The sequence below is a fragment of the Sphaerodactylus townsendi genome, linkage group LG09, assembly GCF_021028975.2.
Source record: "Sphaerodactylus townsendi isolate TG3544 linkage group LG09, MPM_Stown_v2.3, whole genome shotgun sequence".
NCBI lineage: Eukaryota > Metazoa > Chordata > Lepidosauria > Squamata > Sphaerodactylidae > Sphaerodactylus > Sphaerodactylus townsendi.
In genome coordinates, this window is record NC_059433.1 from 74972880 (window position 1) to 74997707 (window position 24828).

The window sequence follows — 24828 nt, forward strand, 5'->3', positions numbered from 1 at the left end:
CGTCTTTGGCTTCTTCCACACAAGCAGAATAATGCACTTTTAATCCACTTTCAACGCACTTTGCAGCTGGATTTTATTGTGCGGAATAGCAAAATCCACTTGCAAACCTTCCAGGAGAGGTGTCAGAGCTATATTGAAGCCCTACTGTAGAAGAACAGTTCTTTACCTGTTCATGTCACCACCAATCACAATTCTGAAGATGACAGATCCTGTGCTGAGAATCCATTTTAAGCTCTGGGTGAGACAGGGTCACATATTTCTTGTATGTTTGTTCCTTCAGTTTCTTTCGTCACGGGGAGAAGAACTGTTGTTGGGTGCTGGTGAATGCTGGCTTCTCACCCAAAACATGTCAACTTTGACACATATCACCGAGCTAGACAGCGTTCCTACATCACTTCTATTTCACAGTCACACCACTGGCTGCCATCCTGTCGATTATACTGATTCCCTCTCTGTCCAAGTGCGGAAGGCGGACTACAAATGACATAGATAAAATAAAAATTCCAATAGTCCTGGTTATTAAAAAGGAGCCAGAATAACTTAGGTCGCCGCCAAGAAACCGTCTGTCAGGCAACCGCCTTCTTGAATGTCTCTCAGGAGAGGGGACGGGGCGAGGTCCCTCCGCCCTGATTGGTTGGCTCGGCTTCTTAAAATCTGTCAGGGGCGGCCAGGTGCCCGTTAGCCGTTATCCCCGGGACGAGGGGGAGGAGGGCATCAGCTTCCCAGGATTTGGGCGTGGCCCACCGCCCGCCACTCATTCCAGGAGAAGGCGAGGCATGCCTGCAGGCAAGCGAGCCCCGCTCTCCCAATAGGTGGAGAGGAAAACGAGGAGAGCCCGGGGGAGCCTCCCTGGAGCCCGGCGCGCGTGCAGTGGCATGAGTGTCGCCGCCGCTTCCCCCCCTCCCGCCCGACCTGCTGGCGAGGAAGGAGCCGCCCGCAGATTTCCCTCCTGCGATGAGTCGAGGCGGGAAAGGGAGCCGGTCCAGCCCGTGACGGGGGACGATGCCGCGGCTACCGGGAGCCGCCCTGAGGCGACGCGGGGAGCGGCGCTGACCGACCGCCGCTGCAGGGGAAGCGACGAGGCTCCATGAGCAGCAGCTCCTCCTGGCCGGGCCGTCGCCGCCGCCCTTTGTCTTCCCGCTGAGGGGCGGCATGTCGACGTGGCTCAGCTGCCGCCTGCCGCTCCTCGGGGCTACCCGGCTCGGGCTCCAGCAGCAGCAGCGGTCGTTGCGGCGGCCCCTCAGCAGCCTCGGGTGCAGCTGCCTCCGCCGCCGCCGCTGCTGCCTCCTGCTCCTCCGTGGCAGCCCCGGGCGCGGCCGGTGGGGCTCCTGCCGCCCGCTGGGCACCCACCCCAAGAAGGAGCCCATGGAGGCGCTCAACACGGCGCAGGGCGCCCGCGACTTCATCTACAGCCTGCACTCCACCGAGCGGAGCTGCCTGCTGAGGGAGCTGCACCGGTTCGAGTCCATCGCCATCGCCCAAGGTGAGGCGGGGCGGGGCGGGGGGGCGCCGCCTCTTCCCTCGGACCTCTGGAGCCTCCCCGCCTCCTTCCTCGGAGCCAGCAGCAGAATAAACGCCCGAGATCCCAACAGAATGAAGCACTGGAGTCGAGACAGGCTCCTTCTTACCATGGGACCCACGACAGGGTTTTACAAGAGGAGCTAGGGGATGGTTGGAGGTTAAAGTCCTGGAGAAGGGGAAGAGGTTAAAGCCTGGGGACAGGATAACCGTGTTTAAATATTTGAAGGGATGCCATGTCGTCAAGAGAGAGAGCAAAGCTTGTTTTTGCTGCCTCAGAGACTAGGACGCGGAGTCATGGATTCAAGGTGCAGGAAAAGAGTTTCCACCCTAAAACATTGAGGAGGCTTACTTCCTGACTAGTCCAGGGCCTGGAATTTCGACAGTGGAATTCCTGCTTTCCTCTGGAGAGTGCGTTGGGGAGTCTCCTTCTTTGGATGTTTTTAAACAGAGGCTGGATGAGCATATGTTGGGGAGTGCTTGGATTGTGTGTTCCTGTGTTGCAGGGGGTCGGACTTGATGGCCCTTGGGGTCTCTTCCAACTCTATGATTCTAAGGGTGGGAAAAATTAAGTAAGCAAGAGTTTGGCAAATGAGCAGCACCAATGTCACAATATTTCAGTTGGGAAGGCAATCCAGGTTTCGTTTGGGGCTGTTGTTTGTGGGGTTGTTTGGGTTGGGATCCTTGTTGGGTTGCCGTAGAATAACACCCCCACCCCAAATCTGGAACTAGCACTATAGGAGTACCTGATTTCTTCCCCCACCTGGGATAGGTTTGATCTCCTTTGGAGACCGTTGTGATACAGGGAGTGTGTAGGGGGGGGGGGGGACTTTTAGAAAAGAAACCCAAACCAATTCTTCTGGTTTTTTTCCATGCTGGTTGCTTTTAAGGACTAAATTATAGGCATGGAGTTCCAGTGACAGGACTTCAGCATCACGTGTTGTTTAGTCATCAGAGTCAAAGGAAGAGCAACTTTCTCTTGGGTTATGAGAAATGCACTTCAATCCAGCTTGATAGGGCTGAACTCCAAGCTAAGTGCACTTTTAGTTGGTGGCTATCCCTTGGCTTTCACAAGTTGGCACACAGTCCTGGAGTTCTTTTCTGTGCCAGGTTGCAGCCCTTGAAACTTATGGAGGAATCCTGTCTGTCAATCTATGCAATATAACTTTTTTGAGAACTGAGTAATTGTGGTGAACCTCTGTGACTACAGAGTTGGAGGAGAAGGCCGCCAGTTCAGAAGCGGTGGCTGTCAAATTGTCTTGATGCGTGGTGTTTTTTCTTTCTGAAGAATGAAGTAAAGTGAAATTGTATTGTCAGAGGCTTTCAGGTCTGGAATCAACTGGCTGTTGTGTGTTTTCTGGGCTGCATGGCCATAGATGCCAGCCATAGATGAGGGCAAAAAGTTAGGAGCAAACGCTATCAAACCACAGCCACACAGCCTGGAAAACTCACAACCACCTAAGAGAAATTGTTAGGGCCTTAGAATTAATGAACGTTAGAAGAACCTACTGTATTAAATTAATCTCTTGAGGCCAACATACTGTTACACCAGTGGCCAAACTGTTGCCTTAGCGCATCAACAAATGGACCACCGTGGTAAAGGCTGCCTTCTGGTGCTGCCTCCTAGTACTGGTGTTCAGAGGTTTATTGCCACTGTATATGGAGTTTCATTTTCCTCCCTGTGGCTGAAAGCTGTGCAGTAAAGTTCTGTGAGACAGTAAGCCATTTTTGTGCATGTAGAAGAGATTGTTTTCCTTAATTCACATGTATAATATTATTCCATGTCAAAAGGTAGGGTGTCCAAATAGGAGCCTCGAGACCTGGGTAGGTGACAATATTGGATTTACACTGCCTATGGGAGTCCTGTAGGTGTGGGCTCTCAGTTCAGGGTGGCTTGGTGTGGGGAGGAGATGCATCAGCTTCAATCCCCAGCTTTTCTACTTAAAGGGTCAGGAATTAGGTGACATGAATCTAGAACCCTGCTCCAGTAAAAGGAGACTATATTGACTTTGATAAACCAAGGGTCTGGTTGCTTAAGCAGTAATATTATAATACTGCCCTGAACAAGAAGAATGCTTTCAGCTTTCTACTTCAATGTTGCTTTACGACCATTTGGTATGGTGTACAAAAATCTCACTCCTACACAGGACTCACTAGGAATTAGGATATTATATTTTTATCTTATCCTTCCACCAAAGCACTTAGGGCACTGTTCATTTTGGTCCTTCGTCTCCTGTTTTATCTTCTCACTAAACCTGTGAAGTAGGTTAGGCTGAGAGAAAGCAAATCGCCCAAGGTCAGTTTCATGACACGGCGGGTGTTGAATTCTCATTTCGTAGGTTGTAGTCCAACACTCTTAAGCTCTGTAAATACACTGTCAGATGCTTCAGTACTTGTCCTGCTTCACACCAACTTTTTATGTGACTAGAGCCTTGAGCATCTTAAAAAGAAAATTAACTAGCTCAGCTAACTAACTTCACCTTTCCTCCATGTACTTTTTCTTATTTATACTGTCTAACTGAAATATCTCTAGACTGCGGTTATTCAGCTTGTGACACTATCAAGGGGTGAGACCTTTAAAATACTTTCTTCAAACTCTGATTTTAGCTGGGTAGACTTTCTCTTTTCTTCCCCTACCATTTGTTTAGGTGTTTTCACAGCTTATTTTAGACCAATTTAAAGCAAATTCAGTTGTACCTTTTAGACTCACAGGAATTTTTTTATTATTTAGAAAACATGAGCCATCTTGCTTATCTGCTTCACCAGATGCTAAATGTGTGAGGTGTTTGCCAGGTAGTCAGGGGAATGTTTATGCATGAGCTCATAAAGGGTCATTCCTCAATAACAATAATACATGGGGCAAAAAAGTACTGCCGTAATGTGAGAAGAAGCCATAATGTTACTCAGGCTTTGTTTGACACAGGCAGAGATTTCTGAATAATTTCTTTTCCTACTTAATTCCGCATATCCACCAGAATAAAATTGTTTGAGAGTGACTATTGTAAGGTCTCCTAAGGGTTATGTTTTATGCCTCCACACGGGCCAGGACTTTTATGGCCCTGGCCCCGGCCTGGTGGAACACTCTTCCTCCAGCTGTCCGGGCCCTGCGGGACCTTGGCGAATTCCGCAGGGCCTGTAAGACCGAGTTGTTCCACCGGGCCTTTGGAGTGTCCAGTCGCTGAGTGGCGCCCCCTTCCCCTTTCCTTCCTTCCCTGTGTTCCCTGTGTTTTTGCACATACCATGTTTTTTGCACATACCATCTGATGCACCTAACCATCTCATTATCCTCCCAGAGAGGATCCTGACCTCTCCCTTTCTTTTACTGGGGTGATCTAAATTGAATTGGCCATAGTAGGGCACCTATTATGACATTAATCGCTGTCTTAAGAAGTTTTAGGTAGTTTTAATGGATTTTAGTATTATATTGTTGTTATCGATTTAATTTATTTGTACATTTGAATGTTGTATACCGCCCAGAGCCCCTTCGGGATGGGGCGGTTTATAAATCGAAACAATAAATAAAAAAAAATAAAAATAAATAATTTCTGAATAAATCTGGTTGCCAGGATGGTTTTATTAAGAAAGTGAATGGCATGGGGAGGTGTGAAAGCGCCCCCCAGGGTTTTTTATCCCCCTTTGGGTAAAAAGGATGATGCACACCATTCTCCTCCTTGATCATACAACCCTGGCAGCCAGACATGCAAAAGAAAGCATTCAGACTATAACACGTAGTCGAACTCTTACTGGATTCTGGCTAACTGTTGTTTGTTTTCTTCTTTTGGAAGCTTTCGTCAGCTTTCCGCGTTAGTTCTGCACGGCCCTCAGCTTGCAAGCTGTTTCTGCAGTCATGTATATGGATCTCACTTCTGATTTAAATAAAGTGAAGTCAGAGTGCTTGGCAGCTCTTCCCCCTCCTTCATGATTTCATAGTACTTCAGCCAGTCTCTAGAGAAGGCTGCCAAGTATCCATTTACTTGGGATGTTTTGTTTCTATGAATATTTGGCAAACTGAAACAGTTACTGTTTTGACTGAGTGCTTTAATTTGATGCTCCATTAGTATTTCTGTGTCTATGGGTGTATAGAGGGATCAAAATTGGGTGCAATTACTGCCTTCGCATGTGTATAGCTTTACAATTTTCTAGGAAAAAAACATTCTTTCTTACCATTGACTGAGGAACACAACAGCATTGGTTTGAAAGATCACACAATGTTGGTTCTAATTTAGATGAGGTAAAATGAATAGCTGCAATATTCTTACAATAGTTTTAATATGTGAGGAATCAGAGCTACTTGTGGTTCTGCAAAAATAGCGTGTGAAATGTAATGGCAGTGATTCAGAACAAGAATTTAAATTACATAAGTAACAAAGATGCTGTTAATTTTGAAATGGTGTGTTGCCTTGTTTCGAAAGCCGTGTTCAAAACTTTGCCAGAATGTATTATTTCCTTTTAACAATAATTCAGCAGTTGAGTGCAGAAGCTTCAAATTTCTCTCTTGCTTATTCAGACTTGCAGAATGCAATCTGTACACGCATGCAACGGCCTTCAAACTGTGGCTGCAGTAAGCAGCTGACATTCATACCATCACCACCCCGCCCTTCCCATCAGCCAAGCCCTTTGGCACGTGACTAAGGATTTGTAGGAGGGGAGGGAGGGGGTGGTTCAGTTCTTTTTTACTTCATACCAGGCTTTGGACACTTAAAAGCAGCAAGAAATTTTTGCTAGTTCAGTGTGTCTCCAGAGCCTGGTACAAAGTGAAACTTTTCCTTTATCCATGCCAGGGGAACCTAAGGTAAGTAGGAATTCTTTCCCTCCCCCTGAAGTTTTCCATAATGTGTAAATAGCTTTTGAGAACAGTAGTGTCCTTTTGTTGTACATCCAGGTGCAAGTAGATTAAACACACATACACACAAACACAAATTGCTGTTAATGGCTCCCTGACTACTTCACTGGTTGTAATCAACCAGTTAAAATTCCATTTATCATCGAAGGATCCTTTCAGCACCAAGCTTCTAGGTAGGCAGAAGGTGGTTTTATTTGCAAAGCAGAGTCATAGTACAGTATTTACAACTCAAATGACATTCTGTACTGTGCTTGGAGCTATATTTTGTATGTGAAGGAACAGAAGATTAATGCTGTAGTGTTATTCAGGATCTAAATAAGAGTTTTGATCCATTGCTGAAAGTAGTCTGTATTTTAAAAGTGGTACAACAGAACATTGTTTCCTAGGACCTGGTGCTTTCTAAGTATGGGCCCCAGGTAATGTGGATGCCTTTTTAGAGATGCAAGAATGAGCATCCAGCTATAAAGATGGTGTGAGATTAGTGAGGGACGACCCCCACCCAGGAAAAAGAAGCAAGATTGAAATTAACCTTACCAAATGGAAACAGCTATTTAAAAGCAATCAGAGGAGCTTTTGTTGAGTTTTTAAAAAAATGCTGGTAAAAATTTATGCAGTGCGGCCATGTTCAGAGGGTCGGGGGCATTTTTCTACAGACTTGGAGTACCTTATTTTACATTTTTTATCCTATGTTGTTTCTTTTATAAGGACTCCAACTTAGTAACAAATTGAAACACACATAATAAAATTGCATTTAAAAACCATCAATAAACAGAGCTAAAATAAATATAAAACCAATAAACAGCTGAAATAAATACAAAAAACCATAAGAACAACAACTAAAACATTGGATAAGAAGGAAAGATCACTGAGAGAACTCCCAAATGAAACTGGCAGAAGATGGTGAAAGAAGGGGGTAGATGAATCTCCCAGGGGAGAGAGTTCAGAGTTTTGATGATACTACCAAGAAGCCCTTTCTTTCCCAGATTGCCACCCACTTAGAGAAGGTGGTGGCACCCAAAGCAGTGTTTTGGAAGATGACCATAGTAGTCGAGTAGGTTCATAAGGGAGCAGGCTGTTCTTCAGGTCCTTTATTCTGCAGAAGTATTTTTAAGTTTAAAAAAAATGGAAGAAGGGGGTTGAAATGTCCCTAAAATGGAGAATGTTGACTAAGATTCTGAAAGATAGTTCTGCACGGTGCTGTTGCCTAGCAACTCAAGCCTGGTCATAGACACCCATGGCAGGACAGATCATTGAACAAAAACAGCAACTGGAGAAGTTAAAGTAGGGAGGGGTGGGAAAATTCAGAGTAATATTCCTTTCAGTTTAATGTTTCACAAATTAAATGTTATGAAGTAAACTGAGGCTGCGTTACTCACTGTGGAGTAAGTCTTTGGAAATGGAAAACTCTTTAGAAATTACTTCCATATAAACATGTTTAGAAGTGAGTTGTGCTCAGTAGTGTGGGCATTTTTTTGCAAACACTTAAAGCCCAAACCTTCAGGTTTTACTTATGTCTGAAGATTAATCTGACTTAAAAATGTCTGTTCCTCTGGTGAAATATACTGGATTTCACTGTAATAAATTCTTCTTAATTTGTTAGACGTTGATAGTTGAAAATGGATTGTAAATACTTTAATGATTAAAGGCAAACTAGTGTGATTGATTTCTTATGTTTGGAAAACTTCAGCATCCCGGTATCCTAAGCCACTGGTGCCATTTGAGATGCCCAGGAAGCAGGTTGTGCCACCAGAGCCAGCTGGCAATTGGGGTATGATGAACCTTCTCTTTAGCTCGTTGTGAATAACCTGGCATGTTTTCATCAGTACAGAATCATAACATTGGGGCTTGTTATTAGATGATTGTCTTGTAAAAGATTAGTCATTTATGCTCTCGTGTGTGTGTGTGTTAAGCATCATCAAGTCGTTTGTGACTTATGGCAGCCCCATAAATCAGTGGTTCCCAACCTCATGTACCCCTTGGCTACTTATTTCCCTAAAACTGTACCCTCGTATTAGCAGATCCATTACATAATTCCTTTGCATACCTCCAAACGCTCTGGCATGTGTCCCAGGTTGGGAACCACGGCTATAAATGAATGACCTCCAAAGTGACCTGTCGTTAACAGCCTTGCTTTTCTCTTACCAGAGTGAGGGCCATGGCTTGATTTAAAAATCTAACACTTACAGATCTATTAAGACGTGGTTGTGACTTTGAGTCTATGTGCATGCACCTAAGACTTCAATCCATCAACCTCTTAATCAGGATGTCGGTGTATTTTAAACTATTTGAATCCCACCTTATCAGAAGTTCTGTCATGATTTAGAAGCATGGATACGAAGTCAATTGGTTTGTGAAACTACATATGTACAGACATACATACAAACATACATACATATATACATACGTGTGTGTGTGTGTATATGTGTATATATGTGTGTATATATATTATATATATCCTACAAAGCTGTCTAATCAAATCACTTTTAAAAATAGAATACAGGGGAGGGCACCAGGTTGCAGCTCTGCAGTTTGCTTGAACTATCAAAAAATATGGCTGGGTTGGAATTTTTGCAACACCTCTGTGGCTGAAATGACCACCTTCCAACTACACTGCAGATCTATAATTCTTGAAGAGCTAGGAATGAAGCCACAGTGCGACTAACAGAGGAGGCGGTTGTCACTGTTGTGCTGTGAAGCCCCCACAAGGAAGGAGAATTGGAGAGGCTTCTTGGAATGTTCCAGAACAGAGGCTTGTCAGGGGCAGTCAGCTGTGAATTCCCAACTCCTTCAGTGTGATCGATACCTTTTACAGAGCTACTTCACTTAGCATTGTACTTTCAGGGAAGAACAACTAGTGTTAAAGGAGGTATTGCTGTATTAAAAGCATGAATGCTCTGAGCAAAAGCAGGAGAATAATTGTATACCATAAATGTTGTTTTTATTAAGTGTGTTTCTTTGTGTAGTAATTTTATCCTTTTTTGTTTGCTGCATATATTCAGTCTTCTGTTTTTTATTCGTGGGATAATATAATGAATATGGCCAGGAATATTGAGGAGCAGTTGCTGGACTTGACCAGAAGGCTCATAAGGGTGTTCAGGCACACATAAGCAACACAAAACTGGAAACCATGCCAAGAAGAGAGTCTAGAGACTCAGAATAAAATACCTTTGAAGAACAATAAAAAGGGCAAAGCAGAAACACAATTATATGGTTTTGTATCATTAGAAGCCATCTTACTCATGATCAGTAGTAACAGTGTGGGGAGGTCCCAGTGCAGAAACTTCTGAGAATTACAAGAATGTCCAACTTTGCACAGGTGAAGATCTGGTTCAAGGATGGAAGAATTGGTTGAAGGCCAAAAGATATTCATATGAGAAGCTTGTAATCACTATTTTTAAATAGTCTTTGCTAAGATAAAAAGTAGCAAGACTAACATTTTTATATACATTCTGAAAAGATATTTCAAATATACACAACCTTGTATGGTTATAAAATGAGTTATCCAAGAATCTGTGTCCTTATCAAGTGGGACGGTTAGGTATGTGAGGAGATGATTTTAAAATCCTGTAAATGTGGGTAGTAGCATTGATCAGGCTCTCCTTCTCAGAAAAGCCTTCTCGTCTGCTTACGTTTAGGAATAAGAACCTTTATGCCGTTTATGGAGTCTTGTAATTGCTCTCCTGGAATGCTGTGGTTAACAATGGTGAATAAATAGTATAACACTTTGTGAATTTAGTAAAGAACACAGTAGCCATGCTTTAATAAAAAGTTTAGGATAGGATATTTAATGTATATACCACCGTCCCCTGGTGGGCTCAGGGATGGAAGAAGAGAATTGTCTAATAGTATCTAATTGTATACAGCACCCAGAATGAACCTATAGCATTTTTGAGGCATAGTTCTGGTCTAAGAGTTAAATGATCTGGTATAGGAAAGCTAACTAGATACCTAGGGTTTCTTAAATGCATGCCTGTATCTGAATCTGGCTTGACCAGAGTAATCCAGAACAATAAAAAACAAAAAACATTTCTGAAGGACTTCAACCTGTATGCAAAATGGTAAACATGTGCCTTTGTCTTTTCTCTGCCTTGGTATGCACTTTTTCCTGAATTCCAATTCTTGTCATCTGAATATTTTGACACATATTCAAAGCATATTTTTCTTTGAGTTTTAATCCAGAACATATTGATGTTTTTTTTTGCAGCAATCTCTCCAGCATGTGGGCAACTTAACTGACTCAATAGTGCTGATCCATGCTTAATTTGCTGAATTCCAATAGCATCCTGCCATACAAATATTTATTGCTGCCTGCCAGTTATCTTGGCTGGTATAGCTTATATTTCTCCCTCTGAGGCAGAAGGACAGCTTCCTTGCGTGACTCTCACCCCTTCCTTCAGGGAGGCAGGAACAAGTTCTTTCCATTTCCTGTCTCCTGTAGTGGGAGTCACCCTTCCCCAGTTCTTGTTCTGCCTCAGACAGGGTGAGCAGTGTTAGAAAGAGGCGCTGAGTCCTGTACTAACTTGCTTGTATTTTGTCTAAAAATCTGCACTTTGTTCTTACTCTTTATTTTCCCCTCATCCTTTTCTTTCACTTCTTCTAACACAGGGGTCTGCAACCTACAGCTCTCCAGATGTTCATGGACTACAACTCCCATCAGCCAATTGGCCATGCTGACAGGGGCTGATGGGATTTGTAGTCCATGGACATCTGGAGAGCTGCAGGTTGCAGACCCCTGTTCTATCTCCAGTACTGAGGCAGAGTTAGGGAGTTTAGTTGAGGTAGGAGGGAGAAATTATGCCCTAGATTGGCCTTTATAGGGGATTTTCAACTTCCCACCAAAAAACCTACTATGGTGGGAAGTAGCTACAAAGATGCAGTGGGAGGCTCCTTTAACAGCTGCGCCAGCAGTAAATCACCTCCATAATTAATCATGCTCACCTAGGAACCAATGCTGTGGTCTACCCCAGAGGCTGGGAGCAATTGTATGTGTGCAAGGAAAAGACTTGCTGAGGAACCGGTTCTGTGTAATCAGATTTGCAGATGACACCAAATTCGGAGGGGTAGCTAATACCCCAGAGGACAGGGTCAGAATTGACCATGACAGATTAGACAGCTGGGTGAGAACGAACAAAATGAATTGCAACAGGGAGAAGTGTAAGGTACTACACTTAGACAAAAGAAACACAAAGAAATGTACAAATATAAGATGGGTGATATCTGGCTTGACAACAGTACGTGTGAAAGGGATCTGGGAGACTTAGTAGACCACAAGTTGGACATCAGGCAACAGTGTGATGCAGCAGCTAAGAAAGCCAGTGTGATTCTGGGCTGCATCAATAGGAGTATAGTGTCCAATCAAGGAAAATAATAGTATCACCCTATTCTGCTTTGGTCAGACTCACCTATAATACTGTGTCCAGTTCTGAGCACCACAGTTCAAGAAGGATATTGGCAAGCTGGTGTGTGTTCTGAGGAGAGTGACCAAAATGGTAAAAGGTCTGGAGAAGAGAAGGTTATGGGCCATCTTTAAATATTTGAAGGAATGTCATGTTGAAGAGGGAGCAAGCTTGTTTTCTGCTGCCCCAGTGACTAGGACACGGAGTAATAGATTCAAACTATGAGAAAAGATATTCCACCTGAACATTAGGAGGAACTTTCTCGTGGCAAGGACTGTTTGACAGTGGAATATGCTTCAAATAGTGGTTAAGATCTGGGGAGAGCTGGGTTTGAATTCCTACTTGTGCAGTGGAAGCTTACTGTGTGACCTTGGGCCAGTTACATTCTCTCAGCCTAACCTACCTCATAGGCTTGTGAGGATAAAATGAAGGAGAGGAAAATGATATAAGCTCCTTTGGGTCCCCACTGAGGAGAACAGCGGGTACAAATGCATTAAATAATAGAAAACAATGGCACAGCACTGCAAGGCTCTGCTTTTAGCAGTGTTGTTGTCTGATGTTCTAAGAATCCATTTGCCAAAGGCTGATTCAAACCTTTAATATGCAGTCAACATGGAGTATGTTATCCAAGAGCAAACAGCAAACCTTAAAAAGGACCAGTCAAACGGAATTCTCAATCTAAAGTTCCTTTCTATCATAGGGTGTTCAGGTTTAGGGAAAAGGTGTCTACGCAACCTTTTCAATGAACCGATATTTTACACAGAGAAGAACCAGAAGGAGGCTTTATAGAAAACTAGTCAGGCTGTTTCCACTCTGCATACTAGTGAAAATTCATTTAAAGTGCCATGCAGATAAAATTTCTATCTGATATCTCTCTACCCATTGACAGTGTTATCTGAACGTTCTGGAACAAAAGGAGTCTGAACCTTTCTCTAAAGCATTTCTGAGCTGGGGCAGAGAAGATCAAGTAACTAGACTCTCCCTTCTTGATACCCAGTGAGAATAGAGGCCTAAATGTGAATGTTTTCTTAGCTGGCAAAAAGGAGTGGTGACCTTCATAAAACACAAGGGTTGCTAGTTAATTTTCTTAATATGGAAAAAATCTGTTTTGCCAACGTAGCCCTCTTTTGAACACGCAGTGATTTTTTTTTAAGATGGTAAGGTACATCAGGAGCATTCAGCACTTGGCAAGGAATTCCTCCGTAGGGGGCAGTTTAAGACAGGTTAAATGAACATTGCAAAGCTTCAAAGCTATAGTATGATTTGAAATAAATCTTTGTTCCTGGCAATTCATTTGGATTAGAAATACAGTACATATGCAGTTAAAATCGCTGTTGCAGTTTTCAGATGCACACATCACCTGCATGAGAAGGACTGGTTAATGCTTTAAGTGGCACCCATGAATTTGGCCTAAGTTACCAGGGCAACGCTGGGGATAAAAGCGGCTGCAAAACAAATACTGAGTTTGGGTCTTTCAAATAACTGGCGGAGTCTAAAACTGGATTGCCCTGAGGTACCACTTTTGCTCTGGGTTCTCTCAGTTTGTTTCTAAATTTTTAGTAAACACCTGAGCTTAAATATGAATACAGTCACTGTAGTACTGTGGTGGCAAACCTTTGGCACTCCAGTTGTTATGGACTACAATTCCCATCAGCCAATTGGCCATGCTAGCAGGGGCTGATGGAAAGTGTAGTCCATAACATCTGGAGTGCCAAAGGTTCGCCACCATTGTAGTATTTGTGTGTCATTGGGAATGTCCTGACATGGGTATCAGAATAGTCCATCCGAATTATTTATGTAGTGGTCACTCAGGCATGTTTAATAATTCCCTTTTCAGCTGGTGTAGGGATGGTACTCTTGCATGACATTGAACACAAATCAGTTTTTTTGGCGTTCACCACGTTGAGAAATTTGTCCAGTATTCCCTAGACAAAGACTGTATACTTATTTTAACCAAAAGCAAGATCTGTGCTTGTAGTAAACCTGAATGTATTTTCAATGAGGAATATTCATTAGTAAAACTTCAGCTCTTGTTGAAGGCCTTCACAGCCGGAATCACTGGGGTGTTGTGTGGTTTCCGAGCTGTATGACCGTGCTCTAGCAGCATTTTCTCCTGACGTTTTGCTTGCATCTGTGGCTGGCATCTTCAGAGGATCTGAAGATGCCAGCCACAGATGCAGGAGAAAATACTACTAGAACACAGCCATAACAGCCCAGACACCACACAACACCCCAGAACTTCAGCTAGTTTTCCGATCTATTTGCAGTAACATCTTTTTCCAGTTAAGGTCAAAGTTAACTTTTTTGGGTTTCTGTGCCTCTTATCCACTAGTCCGGAGACATCTTTGGCGTTGTAGTACTACTTTTGATGGGTTCTTGAGTGAAGGTTGATTTTTTGCTGAACCATGGATATATTTTGGTCAGTACAGTGTGTTTCATACTTTCACTGTCTTGGTAGCATCCTGGCAAGTGATTTCCTGGCTTTGCCTTGACAGGCAGGTTGGAGAGAAAACTACTGCTCGGTATACTGTGTTATAGAAAGTAACTTGAGATAAGATTATCCTTCAGTCTGTATAAGGAGACTGTTTCAGTGGAATTTTCTTTCCATTCCCCCCCCCCCCCAAAAGGCAACCCTATCATGGGTTTTGTTTCAGTTTTCGATTAGAAAACTAAAACTTCTGAATTCTTGTGGCATAACTTCTAGAAATACATAGGAATGTAATTCAAGTAAGTTTGTACAATTTGCGGGGGGGGGGAGGGCTGCAGATATATTAAAATATTAAATAATACATATATATTCTTAATGTGAGATTTATTTTCATAGCACAAGTCACATGGTTCATCAGGATGGTTTGAAATCTCAAACTCAAGAAAGCATAGGAATGTGATTCAACACAAGCTACGTTGATAAGAGGGCTTTGCGCCTTAAAGAAAAATCCTTGAAAGCGGACATCTTATTGCAAAAACCACTTGTGCCTGGCTTCCAGCATCTTATTTATTATTGGACTAATTATGCTTGACTTACAGTGTCTTGGTTGTAATGAGATTAGAATATTATGAGAAGATGTCTTAAACTGAGATATGTTTTTTTCCTGTTTTGATTTCTGTTGTTTTTTGTGTACTTAATATGGTATCATTTTTGAAGATTTCACAGAGATTGAGGATTGCATTGCGAAACAATATACAGATTTCTTTCCACAAGCAATGCAATATCCTTATGTGGTAACGTCAGTAGTAGGTCATGCTCAAGAGTTCCAGCTCTGCTTCTAATTCATACCTTGACACATTCAGCTGTGCCCTTTTTGACCAAGAATGGGCTATATCAAGATAGCTCATGAATTGTAATTGTAAAGCAGAGTAGAAATTCTCTTTTTAGCTGTTCTTAGGGTAACCCAAAGGGTAGAGTTTGAAGATCTCTTCTTAATTCATTATTAATCAAGATCAATTAAATGTGAAGGGGCTAAATCTCCTGGAAAGAGAGACCAAGTACTACATAGTTGGAACGTCTAGCATTATTCAGTGCTACAAATTATCAAGCACAGTGTAATAGCTAATGATCTTCTTTGTGAAAATGTATTTTGTTAAGGCTTCGATTTAAGGATAGTATCATCATGCAGTTAAGTAACACTCTGGAACCCTGTGTTTTAACAGAAGCTTGTAAATTTAGTGCTGAAACCACAGTATAAAAATAGCTGAATTGTAGAGGGAAAACTGGATTTTCCAATCTTGTAATGAGTTCATCTATATTTTGGATTGGATTGAAAGAGGTGCTGGCAGAACACTCTGGCCAGCACAGATCTCTCACTTCCCCTTCCTCCATCAGCCCCTGAAACTTTCTAAAAGCTGATGTTGGAAGTTATGGCATTTGCATGAATGCAAAGCACATTACATAAGGGAGAGGATGGGGAACTTGTTGGGATACTCCCACCTTGCTTTTCTGTTCATTGGAGGGGAATCTTCTGGTGATCCCTGGTCCAAAGGTCATCCAGCTGGCTTCTATGAGGGCCACAGCTTTGACAGTCCTAGACTAGAAAACATGCTGGTGGAGGGGAGGGAGCTGGTCACGCGGGAGCGTGTGAGCGGCCTGAGCCGCCTCTTCTGCGTCCCCCCCACTCACCTCGTCCTCCAGCGTCGGTCTGGAGGGCTGCAGGGACCCGCCCATGCTGCCCTTCGACCTCCAGGGGTCTCAGGGTCTCAGCAGCCCTCCAGACCGACGCTGGAGGACAAGGTGAGTGGGGGGGGGGGGAAGGGAAAGCGGCGCCTTTTAGAAGGTGGCGCTTTCAAAAAACCTCCCTTGGGAAGGGAAAGCAGAGCCTTCACGCCGCTGGGGGCCGCACAGGAGCACTGCCTGTGCGAATGGCTGCCCAGGGACTGGTGTTTTTCCGTCCCTGGGCCGCTGTTTTTGGCCCCATGCGGAAAGGGCCTTGGTCCCAACCTGGTAGAAGAAGCTTCCTATTGAGATCAGGGTCCTGTGGGATCTAAATCAATTCCTCAGGGCCTGCAAGACGGAGCTATTCCACCTGGCGTTCCCATCAGGCCAGCCGGGTTAGATTTCATCCTAGTCGGCCTCCCGCGGGTGAGATTACTTGACGTCATCCTTACTAGGTTGTTGTTTACTGTACTGTATTTCATTGTATTTATTAAATTTAACTGCTTTATTGCTGTTTTAAATATATTCTATTTTTAAATGGTTGTACGCTGCCCTGAGCCCTGTAGGGAATTGGGCAGGATAAAAATACGAAAAATAAATAAGGGAGTTTCTTGTGCCAGTGGCAGCCCTGCTGGCAAAAAGGGAGATGGGGGGGGGGGGGCAATATTGACCCTCTCTCTGCAGCCCTCTGGACTGTGTGGCTTTTTGTCCACATGGACCCTGAGATTCCACCATTAGCTTTTAGGATATATCAGGATTACTGGGAGAAGAGGGAGGGGAGAAACTTTGGATTTGGATCCAACCTATTTTTGCTTTTAAATTACGTTGTTATAGGGTGGAATGACCATCCAAATATATTTATCGTGCTTTTAATTACCTTTTTTTTACTTTTCTAGAGAAGTTGGAGGTTGAGCCACCATCCACTGGGCAGCTGAAACATGGTAAATTCCTATTCTTTAAAAATAGCAAATGTGTAGGAAACTTTTTCACACTTCGCTGTGAAACTGTTTTGCTGGAGATCAGTGCAAAACTTGACTCTAGAGGAGGGACACATTAATTCAGATTACTTAACTCTTCACTGTTAATTCTTCTCTGCTTCTTTCCCTTTCCAAGCTATGATTTGAATTAACTAAGGAAATCAACATTTTTACAAAAAGTCCTTTAGCTAATAAAGGGAGTTCTTATTAGAAAGCTTAGTGAGCAGTTGAAGTGAAGGCAGTGAGGTCAAAGGTGAGAACAGGAGCCATGATATGGTGGAACTTCTTTTTTGCAGCCCTTTACAAGGTCATTTTGTTTTCTGGGCATTCACAGTGGCTCATTGTATTTGTGGCTCTGCGAACAAAGCACTGCACAAAAGAATTAAACTTGGCTGTAAAATGTCAAATACAGGCAAACAGTACTGCAAGCATACAGTTCGCCTAAACATTGCCCACAGCAGAAAAGGCATCATTGGCTGTGTTATTCTTTTATGAACAGTTGCTCAAATGAGACCAACGTGGGAACTTTCCTGGCTTACTTCAGGAAGCTATTCCAGAGAGTTGGCACTACAACCAGAAATGGCTATTAAAATGTATCAGATAAAGTAAATCTAGCGAAATTTGAAGGCCGTAGACAAAGAACCAGTATGAGATTAATTGACCTGTATAAAAGAAGCCACATTAGGACATTTTGGAGGACCCTGATTCATAGAGTACCAAGCGTTGGAGGCAACTTTGCCGGCACTTAATGCATACATGTACCTGCAACGTATTTTGTCCATGTGCCCCTCCCATTTATGGAACTGTGTGCCAAGTAATGACTGCCCCAGCCATTTTGGCATTTGTAACACACTGAGAGCACCATTTAGCCAATTTTGAAATTTTATAATTAGCTTATCTGCAGTATTCTTATTTTATTGTTGGGAAATTTGTACACTGCACTTTCTCACTTGGAGGACTCAAGGCAGTTCATGATACAGTGAAATAATCCTAAAATAATCCTAACCTACACTGATACAAATCAGCTAAAACAGCAGCAGCCACTCAAAGTGAATAACTTGATTTGGACTCATTTGGTTTTAAGAGCACTATCAAGGCAAACAAGGAACTAAATTAAATAACTCTCGGATTGATGCCAAAGCATAATCAGTGATAGTACCAGGTGTGCAATGAGCATTCCAGAGCTGTGGTATGACCACTAAAAAGTTCTATCCTTGAAGGCAGGAATTGATTAAAGAACTGAGTGGCAGAATGCAGTGCTTAGAGAGGATCATATTGTCATAAGGAGGCCTTTGAATACTTTGGTTTCAGGCCTTTTACTGCTTTATAAGTTAAAATGAGCCCCATGGACAGGAAATGCAGAGGCAACCAGTGGAGACCAGTCATTGTTGCTTTGCGAACTGGATTGCATGAAAGCTCCCTGAAAACAAGAAATGATCTTGACACCCAGTTTATATAGTTGTTTCTCTAAATAATTCCCATCCAGATGTACCCTAGCCCAATTAGTTCCAAAGGGCTGATTTGGATGTAGATTTCTCAAAGTAATTCTATACATAGGAGAGATTGGATGGCTTGTGTGTGTTTGAAATAATTTCTCAAACATCATTTTGTCTTTTTCTTCTAGTGTTTTTCCATAATGCAATACCTTTTGTAGGGTTTGGATTTTTGGACAATGCCATTATGATTGCAGCGGTAAGTCACATTACTCTTGGTTTCAAAGTTACTGGTTGTAGGAGGTTCTCGCCAGTTTCTGTTTTTAGTTCACTAAACAATAAACAGCTGCGAAGTTGGTTTTGTTTTCAGTGCTGCCTTAGTGCACCATGCACAGCAAATTAGTACTCTGCATGGTTCCTTTGGGGGCTTCTAGGAGAGGGGCGGGGCTTATAGTCCTTATGTAAGTCAAATGGCTGTAACCTAGTCAGAGTATAGTAAAGCAATGAAACTTTTGTATTGAACTATTCTCCTTTTATTTGCAGGGGACACAAATAGAATTATCAATAGGAATTGTTCTCGGAATTTCTACTATGGCAGGCAAGTAGTTTGTGTCTGTGTATATATATATAAAATCTTTAATTCAGTATTTAAGTAATTGTTAAAAGTATGTAAAGTACTTACAAAGGTGATCCTGGAATAATCTGACTCCCCTATACACAAACAAGTTGTACAAGCATAGTCTTACAGATGACTGAGTTAATCATGGAACTGGATTTCCCTTATCTGCTTGTTTAACATGTGAAAAGTTTCAAGGAAAAGTTTCCATCTTAGTTTACATGATAAAAGGAAATATGTATTTCTTATAATGCTCTTAATTATGGAAATCAAAAGTGTCATAGTTTGAATTGTTTCACTTCATGTGGGCTTAGCTAGCTGACAGTAAAATTGAAGGCAAACTGGTAATAATAGTTTTTTAATGTAATTTAGGAATCAGAACTTCTTTCCGAACATGATTAATACATCCCTAAAAATAAAAATTGGTTTTAAAACACCAGTAGCAAGAAACTGAGTTTGACTCAAACATAACAATCCTTTGACTTCTGTCTCGCCTTTCTACCTGAGACTCGTGGATTTCAGAATATAGAGTAATATATTCAGTCTCTGTAAGACATCCAATGAACAGTGCAATAGGACTAGGATTACAGAATTCAAAGCTATGTGGAGTGTGTAAGGCTAAGTGTACTATAAACAATGCAGAAAGTGAAATTACAAAGGTGGAAGTAAAACTAAGGTGATATGTACAGTAGTCATTGCAGTAAACTACAAAGCAGTTCCATTATAAAGGGGTTACTTTGAACTGTTCCATTCTTACAGCTTTAATTCCTCTGCAGAACTGTGATCCTGACCATCTGTTTTGTATATTGTTGAATTATTATACGGTTAGACTTTTAAAAGTCCATATCATTTGTGTAGTATAATGTCTTTCAGCCTGACTAATGGTCAAGAAAGGATGGGATGTAAATCTGATAAAATAATAATATTGTAATACCTGTAATTCTCTAATATTAGCTGCTGCCTTGGGGAACCTTGTTTCGGACCTAGCCGGTTTGGGGTAAGTGTTTGTTGTACCTCGTAAGTACTTACTATTGTTACAGTAACGCCAGATATTAAAAACTTAATACATCTTATGTGCCCAATCATGTTTTGAATATAGGCAGTGTCATTTTCCTCTGATCCAAGTTGGATGCAAGTGGATGTCAGATATAGTTAGGAAGTGGAATAACAGCAAATGAAGAGTTGAACGCTGCAGTGCAGAAGTGACAAGTATGGCTAGACTTGCACTTTACCTGTGGGATTTTTGTCCTTGTCTTTAGCAGCTATTGTTCCTCCAAGCCCTCAGCATTAAGATTACTTTTGAAACTCTAAGCCTTGGGATATAGTCCAGTGGCCCACCTTGAAAAAAATTAACGTTTCCATTGTTCATGCCTAGAATCGCACTTGAGATCTGGTACTTCAAGTGTAAAGTTGTTAGGGGCTTGTGCTAGACCAAACCAGCATTTTCAGAGTGCATAAAAATTTCTACTCTGTTGCATCGTTATGTGCCAACAAAAGCAATTCCAAAAGAAACGGAGTCTTCTAGAGTACTGGTCTTAGCCTTTCTGGACCCAGAGCCTGCTTGTAACTCCTGAGCTGCAGCAGAGACCCACTGAGCTGCAAGCAACATCAGAGGCAGCAGTTGCAGGACAGGAGGAATAGATTGTGCTGCGTGATGTCACCTTGCTGTCCAGCGGCTCCTGTCAGTGTGCATATGAAAAGGCTGGTTCCATGGTTCCATATGAAAAGGCTGGTTCCATGATGATGCAGCATACAAATCCTGTAACATTAGCAGCAGGAACTTTCAAAAAGCAACAAAAAACAGATCTAGAGGGGCTTGAGCTCCGTGACGTACTTGAGAGTCCCAACTCATGCGCTGAAGGCCAGTGATCTAGAACACAGAAATGGAGATGTTTTCATATTATGCTCTGTGCTGAGCTATGTATGGAGTTGCATCTGTACTAAAAACTAAAAGAGAATCGCTGCTGCACCATTTTAAATCTAGAATTAGCATTTTCTCATCTGGTTTTGCTGGGACCCTGGCAGCTGGCAAATAAGAAGGCAGGTCAACATGAGCTCGCCCAACAGGACATTTAAGGAAGCAGCACTGGCATTCAGTGGCTCAGATATTCACCTGGACAGGTTAAGTGGCTATGTGGCAGAAATGGAAACTTTGGGTATGTCTACTGTGTTGACTTTCCAGTAACATTTGTTCATCCATGACCGGAAATGTACAATTGTTGGCTGATATGACAGAGTAAACACAGTTATTAAAAACCCCTTATTTGAATTATGGTAAAGTCCCTAAATTATTGCTGTTGGTGACCCTGAAAAAGTGTCTACTGCTCATAGAGTATTAAGATTTGCATACCTACAAATTGTGTGAATAACTCCTTATGTAATAGCATTAGCTTTTTGACTCCACATTTAACATAGCTCTAGCCAGGCAATGGAGCCAGAAGTGGTTAAGAGTGGTGTACTCTAATCTGGAGAACTGGTTTTGTTTCCCCACTCCTCCACATGAAACACGCTGAATGATCTTGAACCGGTCACAATTCTGTCAGGACTCTCTCGGTGCATGCAGAGACAGGCAGTGGCCAAAGATCTCTGAATATCTCTTGCCTGTGGGGTCGCCATAAGTCACCTGTTACTTGGCAGCACTTTCCACCACCACACATAGGCGATGCAGATGTTTAGGGTGTAGTGTATAATGTCATGCTGTTCCCCCAACCAAAAGAACTTGAGCCCACAGTATCTAATATGTATTCAGTGTATTTTGTGCTCAAAACAGTTGTGTTTTACCTCAGCCTTGCAGGCTACGTTGAAGCTCTTGCTTCCAGATTGGGCCTCTCCATTCCCGACTTGACGCCGAAACAAGCTGACATGTGGCAAACGCGTGTTAGCGCGCACTTGGTGAGTGTCGTTTCTTCTATTTGTTGCTTTGTCCTGTCTGACTGCCAGTTAGTGATGTTCTCTGTGAGGTAGCTCTGTCATTCAGCTGAAACAAAAAGCCGTAGATCCTAATTTGCATGCTTATGGCCATCTATACCATTCGGCTTGCTCGGCAGGTATAATAGCCTTCCGTAAATGAATGTTGACTTCAGTCTCTGCACCCAGATCAAACTATAGAGAAAAATCAGGTCTGCAAATGGGGGTCTTTGAACATTTATAAGTTTTTCAGCATTTTGGCAAGAAGGAGCTTTGGTGGCTCCAAGGAAGCAAAACAGAAAGCATGTTTAGATGGTGATGAAGCAAGAAATGGTAGACAGATGATTTCTGGATACTCTTTCTTAGTTGCTACGTGTACTTTCCCAGGTATTTCTACGTCCATTATTCCAGGAATGTTCCTGTTTCTGTTTTTAGAAGAGAGGCTGTCAACAATGTAAATTACTTTGGTGCTGACTTGTAGATAGAAGGAGCTTGAAAACTGGGCATCTCTCTCATGTATAAATATGTGTTCCTAGATCTTCAGCATCTGAACTGGCTTGCAATTGACAATTTAGTTATGACTTCTTTATTCTCTCTCTCTCTCTTCACAGGGTAAGGCCATTGGAGTGGCCATTGGCTGCCTTTTAGGAATGTTTCCGTTGTTCTTCTTTAAAGACGAAGAAAAAAAACTGGAAGAGAAAAATTAGCCTTTTTACAAATGCTTATAAAAATGTAAAATAATGTACCTCAATTATACAGTCAAGCTGTCAAAAATATTTAGGGTTTAGCAGGCAGTAATGTATAGAATGGGGAACAAAACCGCATGCTGTTTCATGGAAACACTAACTTATTGTGTGGCTTTGTCTTAGTACATCTTTTTATAAGGGTGTTTCTTTTTTATGTAAACCGTTGGTGTGTGTCCAATTTACCCTGGCCATTGACGTTTACCATTTTCCCTCTTTGCTGCAATCCTTGACAAGTACTATTACAGTAATCGCCTGCCCCCCTCACTGTATGGTTTTGGGGTTTGCATATTTCCTTAGCAGTTTTGAAACGCATGAATCCAGTTGCCCTTGCTGCTCATCAGGCACTCCTTTCCAGACTTTCAACGAGGTCGGGTGAAAGCTGGCATTTTCTTGAGCCACTGGCTGTGCAGTGTATGCTCCAAATGAGACCTTGTTTAAACAAAATATTGCTTAAAATAGTTCTTTTTGCTAGGATATTTGCTGAAACAATTAACTATGAAGACTAGTCAGCTTCTTACAGATAAGTCACTGTTTCACATGTTGCCTCTTTTAAAGTTATGTAGCTCAGAATGCATCCCTGGTGTTATCAAAATGGCACTATAGATCAGGGAATAAATAATTTCCCATGGGAAATTGGAGTTTGCCCAGTGATTGGGTTCAGGAAGCTATGCAAAGTATCTTGCTTCTTCAGCAACTCTTGGCAAAGTCCGCTCACTTGTCTTTCCCGTTCTGAGCTCTATTGCCCAATTTGTTTGCAACAAAACTTTTGAAAATCATGCTTAGTGATAAGTAGTTTTTGCTGCCATCTTCCCCCGTTCTTCCAATCAAGAGAACTAGTTGTTGCATTGCCTGGATCTTTTTATATGTAAACTGACGGCAGGTTGACCTGCAATCTGAATAAAGGTCCTCTGGTTTGCTGAAGAGAGGTTGTCTTTGTGGATTGTGAGCACTTAAAAGGTAAGGCAGAATGTACAGCATACTGGGCTATGGATGTGGATTTACATGTGATATAAAAGTTGGAGATTAGAGGATACAAAATTAAGTCTTGAACTGATGATGTGAAATAGGCCTGTTTCCCTCGATGTTTCCTGCTTTAGGAAGTATAAACCATGATCTTGAGGACCCTCTTTCTGATACTAATTGTGGAAGAATGCTATTCTGGATGTGTCTTGGACATTTATGTCTAAATTTGTCTACATCTGGATGAGTGGATCTCATTTGCAGAATGTAATTCGCACAAATAAACTTGTTTACTTTTCATTTATTAGGACAGAAGGGTTTCTTGCCTTATTGGTTTACAATCGTAGTCAGTGCTCAATGAATATCCAATGTAGCGTCATTTGGAACTTTGGTAGGAGACCTGAATCTCTTCTGTGCTGTGATTGACAAATATCCAACCGTGGTGTTGAAATATCCACCTTTTTGAACATACAACTAAGTAGTAGTATAAACAAGACTGGATTTCTGAAGGAAAAGGTAGGTCCTTCAGCTGTATGAACCCATGAAGCTGCCTTATGCTGAGTCAGACCAATGGACTATCAAGACCAGCATTGTGTTCTCATATTGGTAGAAGATCTCCAGAACTTTCAGTCAAGGTCTTCCACATCATTTTTAACCAGAGATGCATAGGATTGCATCGAAGACCACCTTCGTGCGAAGCAGATGCTCTGCCACTGAACCAGAGCCCTCCTTTCATATATATTGTTTGATGCTTTTAGTTTAGCATCCTAGACTTTTTTTTTCACGTAGCCAGGCATTTCAGTATGAAATCGTGGCTTTTTTTGTGAATGTGTGGTCAGCAGCTTCTCTTCTCCATCTGTCAGGCGCATATTGCCTTATGTGTTGTCACACTCAAGGTGCAACACAAAGCAAATCAAACCAAATAAAGATCGGGCAGTTCATTTCAGCTGTCCTGTAGCTTAAATTCAGAATTTTGGTTTTGACCTGTGGCTGTAGCAAGTTGGACAAATAGTGTTGGTGCTCAGGGTTGCCAACTGACCAGGGAGAAAAGCTCTCTGAATCGCTCTTTGTCTATAGAAGCTATAGAAACCAGCAGGCGATGCTTTTCATAGCACAGAGATGGGCTGTGTTCATCTACTAGGATCTACGCATCGAGTTGCTGTTACAGCTACAGAGATCAGTCAAAAAATTGATAGGTTAATGCGTACGTAGCCAAAGTAATACCCATTTAATTTGGTGGATTTTTTAAATATACTTTTGAGTGGACAATTTCAACATTTAT

General features: G+C 42.2%; 1 protein-coding gene across 1 annotated transcript; it reads left to right on the top strand.

Annotated features, from left to right (window-relative positions):
- Positions 1 to 875: 875 nt before the first annotated feature.
- TMEM65 (transmembrane protein 65) lies at positions 876 to 23856 on the top strand. Its single transcript, XM_048507501.1, has 7 exons — positions 876 to 1483; positions 16804 to 16848; positions 18509 to 18576; positions 18861 to 18915; positions 19888 to 19930; positions 21720 to 21825; positions 22452 to 23856. The coding sequence occupies exons 1-7, from the start codon at positions 1153 to 1155 to the stop codon at positions 22545 to 22547; spliced, it is 744 nt and encodes a 247-aa protein (XP_048363458.1). The 5' UTR covers positions 876 to 1152; the 3' UTR covers positions 22548 to 23856.
- Positions 23857 to 24828: the final 972 nt, after the last annotated feature.